This window comes from Fragaria vesca, linkage group LG1 (assembly GCF_000184155.1).
Source record: "Fragaria vesca subsp. vesca linkage group LG1, FraVesHawaii_1.0, whole genome shotgun sequence".
In the NCBI taxonomy this organism is placed as follows: domain Eukaryota; kingdom Viridiplantae; phylum Streptophyta; class Magnoliopsida; order Rosales; family Rosaceae; genus Fragaria; species Fragaria vesca.
In genome coordinates this window covers 17265718-17271960 of record NC_020491.1, presented here as the reverse complement: position 1 = coordinate 17271960, position 6243 = coordinate 17265718, and the positions used below count along the sequence as shown (strand labels likewise).

The 6243-nt window shown below is 37.6% G+C and overlaps 2 protein-coding genes across 2 annotated transcripts in view; one reads left to right on the top strand and one right to left on the bottom strand.

The window, feature by feature from the left end:
- LOC101305991 overlaps positions 1 to 4273 on the top strand; it is a 5143-nt gene extending 870 nt beyond the window's left edge. The window contains exons 3-11 of the mRNA XM_004289404.1: positions 551 to 652; positions 763 to 932; positions 1327 to 1460; positions 1578 to 1755; positions 2052 to 2610; positions 3109 to 3221; positions 3323 to 3566; positions 3646 to 3905; positions 4153 to 4273. Of these exons, the coding sequence (XP_004289452.1) occupies positions 551 to 652; positions 763 to 932; positions 1327 to 1460; positions 1578 to 1755; positions 2052 to 2610; positions 3109 to 3221; positions 3323 to 3566; positions 3646 to 3905; positions 4153 to 4273 (1881 nt within the window). The remainder of the gene's footprint in view (positions 1 to 550; positions 653 to 762; positions 933 to 1326; positions 1461 to 1577; positions 1756 to 2051; positions 2611 to 3108; positions 3222 to 3322; positions 3567 to 3645; positions 3906 to 4152) is intronic.
- A 146-nt stretch (positions 4274 to 4419) lies between these two features.
- LOC101307153 (uncharacterized protein At3g03773-like) overlaps positions 4420 to 6243 on the bottom strand; it is a 2214-nt gene continuing 390 nt past the window's right edge. The window contains exons 3-6 of the mRNA XM_004288346.1: positions 5979 to 6155; positions 5594 to 5625; positions 5474 to 5516; positions 4420 to 4611 (exon numbers count right to left, since the gene is read on the bottom strand). Coding sequence (XP_004288394.1) covers positions 4577 to 4611; positions 5474 to 5516; positions 5594 to 5625; positions 5979 to 6155 — 287 coding nt within the window. The 3' untranslated portion in view covers positions 4420 to 4576. The remainder of the gene's footprint in view (positions 4612 to 5473; positions 5517 to 5593; positions 5626 to 5978; positions 6156 to 6243) is intronic.

Genomic DNA, 6243 nt, shown 5'->3' with positions numbered 1-6243 from the left:
TATATATATATATATATATATATATATATATATATATATATATATATATATATATATATATATATATATAACGTAGTTAGACTACATACTCGAACTCACATAAGATTGTATAATCAGTTTTTCTTTATGGAGCAACAGCAGTATGTACAACATTATAATGATTATTGTTATGGGACATTATAATGATTATTGTTAATGGGGCGAGTTGGCTGGCTGCGTACATATATAGAATTCCTGGTCTTTTTTTCATTTAGAAGTAAAGAAAACTGGCAACCAAATCATTTTTAGTGGGTCAATATTTTCATTTCATGCATTGAACTCACAATAATATTACATGCTATCGCATCCTTCCTACCTCCACCCATGTTATTTTTGTTTTCTTCTTCTTCTTCTTCCCCTAAAGTATTCAGGTTATTAATTGTTTATATATTAACCTTTGTACATACATGTCCTATAGTTTAATGTGTTCTTCTATGGCCTCCTTATTTATTTTTAAAGATTGAATTAGCCTATCCCCTGACTTCTCTCTATAATTTTTTGGGGTTTTCAGGAGTGTGTGGGAAAGGAGAAAGAAGACAAGAAGGTAGTTGCAAAGCTTCCTCCAGAACAAGATGATGTTTCTTTGTTCTATACAGATCTCATCCCACTTTTAGTAAGCTCCACGATTCGTATTATATAGTAGGCATTGATTATCATCAAAGACTAGTGTTTTGTTCTTCCGGTAGTATATGTTTTGTTCTTGTTAATGATTGAGTCTCTCAGGTTGATAATGAACGGAACATCGGAGAAGATGCATTCGTGTGGTTGGGATCACTTGTTCCATTAGTCACAGATGTTGTAAATGGAAGATTTACTTTTGAAACTTTAACAGCAACTACAGGAAACCGGCTCTATTTTCCTGCATATGACAAATACATCAAGGAAATTGACAAGTGAGTGCATTTATCTGATGTGTAGAGACTAGTTGATACAGCATCTGTACACAAATAATTGCTGTCAATTTATTACCCTCAATTGGAACAAAGCATGGCCGAAATTAGTAGTTAAATGTTCTAGTGAAGTAGAGAAAATCAATTCATTTGGCATGCCAGAACTCATTCTTTGGCCTTTAAACAACACTTCAAAACACTTAAGCATGTGTGCCCTAAATATTTTCTATTTGGTCAGGGAACCTCCTGTAGTTCAATAATCGGTAAACAACATCCACCAGCTTGCACAGTTGTATATGAGTGTGGTTGAATCTAATACATACTGGGGAAATAATACATGCTTGTATGTTAAATTCTGAGAAAATATGTTTCTTTATTATTCGTTCACTGTTATTAGATGTATAAAACATCTGCTAAAACAAGCAAAGCCAAAGGGTGTGGAGCTTGCAGATGATGAATTCATTTTACATGTGGAGGGAACTGCTAGCACACAGAGAGTGGTACGCCACATTGGAGGAACAAGTTGGCCTGGTATGTTCAATATTGGAGTTGGTCATCTCTGAGTTTAGATTCTTCTTTTTCGCCAGGGGATGAATATATAATTAATTGGGTATCCGTCTAATCATGCGTGAATATTGTTCATCTCAGGTAAGCTCACCCTGACCAACTACGCGCTCTATTTTGAGGCTTCTGGTGTGATAACATATGAAGATGCTCTTAAAATAGACCTTTCAAAGGATAAGGAGCAGAGTGTCAAACCAGCTTCAACAGGACCATGGGGTGCCCCACTTTTTGACAAGGCTATTGTTTACGAGTCCCCCAAGTTGTAAGTTGCATATATAGTTGCTTATTAGAAATGAGTGAATAGTATCACAATATTGGTAAATATGCATCTCTAGCTACTACTTACTAGGGTTAATTTGACTCATTGGCGGATGAAAGGCCCCTACTTTAGTACCTTGGATTGCTGAATTACATTTGTTAGCACTTAGTCTTGCATGTGCAAGCCGTCATTGTAGCCTCTGTACACACTAGTCTATAGGATGTCATATCCACAAATTAGAGAAAACATCTTAGGATTTTTATATTGTTGTTTAATGTCTCATTTTACCAACTGTTTAGATCAGAGGGGATTGTGCTCGAGTTCCCCGAGATAACTAGCTCCACAAGGCGTGACCATTGGCTTGCACTAATGAAAGAGATAATGTTGATGCACCGTTTTCTATCAAAAATCAAATTAGAATGTCCAATACAAGCATGGGAGATGCATGCAAGGACAATACTGTCGATAATAAGGCTCCATGCAGCAAGGGAAATGCTAAGAATATCTCCCCCTGAACCGACACGATTCCTGATCTTTTCCTTGTTTGAAGAGTTGCCCAAGGGAGATTACATTCTAGAAGAGCTTGCTGAGAGTCTAAAGAAGGTCAATAGTGGTCATCCATGTAGTGCAAGTTCAATCTTAAGGAGTATGATCATTTCCGAGTCAATTCATTCAAGTGTAGAAGTAACAGAAGTGGGAAAGGAAAGTGCAGGTGCAAGTGGACCAGTTGAAGATACATCCTTACTAGAAAGTGTAATTAATCAAGCTAGAGAAGAAGAAAAGGAAATTGCTATTGCTAAAGCGAGCACAGAGGGACTGAAAGAAGAGGGAATCACTGAAAGCACTACTATTTTTATGGTAAGCATCGTGATAACCCATTCGTATCAGGATATAGCAACTTCTAAATAATGATGAATCGAAGTTGCTTTTCTTGAGTTCTAAGATTATAATGGGTAGGCCATATGAAGCACCTTTATCCATTATACTTCGGTTCTTTTGGCTGAACTCTAATTAGATGCCACCGGTTATTTCATGCTACTTCTTCATTCTCGGTGTACAAATGCACATCTTTTATGTTCTTACCACTTTTTCCAGGTTCTCCTACAGACTGTATTCCTAAAACATGTTTGCAATTGACAGATGCCCTTCTCCCTATAACTTTTTCCCGCAAACGTGAATCACCCTAGCGATCTTCTCATACTTAAGCAGCATGCGTATTCTGCTGACCATTTGAGTCATCCTTACGTTGATATTTTGATATACAGGAGCTTTCTTTACATGGTTGGCAGCTTCCAGTTCAGTTCTGTCACTTATTCATTATAAGCTGACGAGAGTGTGTTTGGTTTTATCCTGTAGGAACTACTAAAGCCCATTAGAAACACATGGCCTTGGTTTGAAGAAGTCCTTACATGGGAAAGGCCAGCAGCTACACTAATTGTGATTGGTGCAGCTCTTATTGTCACATACAAGTAAGTTTCTGTTTTCACATTGACTCTATGTTATGTGAACAAAAAGCTTGTTCAGATATGTAAGCTTGAGTTGTGAATGATGGTTAAGAATTTATATGTAGGGAGTGGGTGGGCAAAGCCATAGCTGCTTTCTTGGTTTGGGTGGTCGCAAAGATGATTAGAGCAAGGCAGGAAAGAATTGATGAAGAATGCAAAGAGCTAGTGGTGTACACTGCATCTGAACAGACTACAGTGGAGAACATTGTCTCAGCTCAACAGGGGGTGCAAACTGTACATGAGATGGTGAAGAAAGCAAATGTCTCGGTGTTGAAACTCTGGTCCATATTCATTTCAAAGGCCCACAAGGTATTGTTAATGTCATCCAATTTTATAGTTCACTGCAGATTAATTTCCTTAACTAGTAAGTGACACTTGAATGTTGCAGCATGCAAATACAGCAATGGTAGTGCTAAGTGCAGCCTCAATATTTTTAGCAGTGGTTCCGATGAAGGTGTTTATAATGGGAGCGTTGTTGTATTACTTCACCATGAGTTTAGTATCAAAGTTGGGGAAGATCGAGGAGAGAAACCAAGGATTTTATAGACGACTGAAAGAATGGTGGGATTCAATCCCAGTTATTCCCGTGCGTGTTGTAGATGAGGTCCCGAACAGTCCTAATCGCATGAAATGCGTAGATGCGAGAGGGTAGATGACTAGTTCAGTTGTGCATATGTACAGTTCTGGACAAAAATGTTTTTTTTTTTTTGTCTCTTTTTTCTGTGAAGCAACAGAAAGTCAGAAACAGGTATACGATATCACTACACAAAGTCAAAAAACAAAAACCACGAGTACTATCCCCTCCTAGCTGATCTAAATGGAAGTTGGAGACAAAAGTACACGAAATGGCATTGTGTTATTTGTAAAGCTTGTGTTATAAGTTTATGTTTTTCAGTATCAAAAGCATGAAGGATTGGCTCTACATTGCAAAGGATGCGCATAACCATTTCATCCCAGGTGTTATGCTTACAAACTTAGTTGAGGGCATTTGCAGGTTTTGTAGGAGCGACCATTGACCCGGTGTTCATTGGCAGTTTTCTCCTACAGTAGCCTGAAGCTAGCATGACCCGGTGTTCATTGGCAGTTTTCTACTTCACATGCACTGAAACGACCTCACAATCTCTCCAATCTCTTTTAGTTGAAATGAAAAACAAAACAAAGAAAAATAGGGCAAAAGATCTGCACTGCCGAAGTTTAAAATATTGAGAATATAGTTACAAGCATATGCAATGTTCATAAATTTGACCGTTAACCTATTCTATCTACCTAACAAGAGCAGATGGTGGTTCCCTCCGTCCATTAGCTAACAAGCCATGACCCTACTTTTTTCTTGCCTTCTCGAGGTCGGGCAGATCTGCAAATGATCAAAGACCGGGATCAAAGGTTTAACTGAACAATTTAGCCGCGCAAATATTATATCAAAATGCATTGTACATGTTCCTTCACATTGAAAGACATTGACAAATTAAACTAAAGAACTGCAACTACCTATGAGAACTTTCGGATTATTCAGGAGGGGAGGTGCAATGTTTACATTAGAGAAACAATTTATGACCACAGCTTCTGATAAATACTGGAACCGATGTCAAATGACTGGATAATAGCTGAATAGCTAAAGTCACTCAAATTTCTACTTAGAGACCTAAAAATCAACGGTTCGGACCCTTAAAACACTCCGCAGTAGCAAGTCTTCCATATTTGCAAAATTCAAATTGCAAATGGGATGAAAAAACAACTAAATCGGTCGTTCAACTACTTTGGTAGGCTCTAATTGATAGCTAATCTTACTGAAACACACACTTCTATTTTCTAAGGACACCCACACACTGATAACAAGGAAAATCCTAAAAGTACAAGTTTACAAAACAGGGTTCTCCTACTTTATGAAAGCTTGATTGCCCAAGTATTTCTTCTCCTACTTTATTCTATGGTTTCTCTTCCCTTTTATCCTCTATTTCTCTGCAAACAACAATAGCTAAAACCTTCTTTTCTCCTAAAACATTACACTATTTCTTAAATTTATACCCTTCTAACCCACCACAAAACCATTAATCTCCATCTCCCAATCTTTTGTGCATCATCTAGTTAAAGAAAATCAAATAGTGACTAAACAAAACTAAATTAACCTATCTAATGGACACTAACGGAGGAAATTCACAGTTCTGCCTGCACTCAAATGTATAATTAAACTAGGTCAGATAGAAAGTTGGACTTACAGAGCATTCCTTCATCTTCACTGCTTTCATCATCTTCACCGATCTGCAAAATACAAAATCAATTTACCTGATTAAGTGAATTTAATCCCTTATTATAAATGATATAGGATGTCAAATTACCGTAGCATCATCATCATCTGAGGCCAAATCAGCTGCAAAGACACAAAAAAAATACAGTTAGAACCAGGAAAAATACTCAGAGAAACTAGACTAGACTTTCAGGCAGTTGCACATAACCAACATAATCAAACCCAAAAGGATTTTAAATTTCTATGCTCTAAAGCCTCGAATATCCTTCCACTGAGGAATGAGGGGCTCTACGCAGTCCCAAATCAATTAAAACATCCAAAGCCTTCAGCATTTAGGCAACTATTCAAACAATTATCTTTCCAGAACCAGAAGTATCAGCTCAACCAGCCATTGATGAGACTAATCAAAGACTATAATTATAAAAAGACCTAATTTATTTGTATGATACACAGAGAAAGGAATCAAGTAAACTTACAAGTAGAGTCTTGTTCGTCGTCCTCGTCGCACCAATTGTTCCAATCGACCTTAATGTAAGGGGCAGGTTTTTCTTGGGTTTTGAGAAGTCGTTTCCACCAACCTTTGTGTTGTTTCTGGATGGAGCAGAGGATGTTCCTTGAGCCGGCCTTAGTCTTACAACCCTGCAATGCAAGGAATACCCATGTAAGATAGAGATATGAAAAAACAAAGCAAACGAAGGGAAGAGAGAGAGAGAGAGAGAGAGAGAGAGAGAGAGAGAGAGA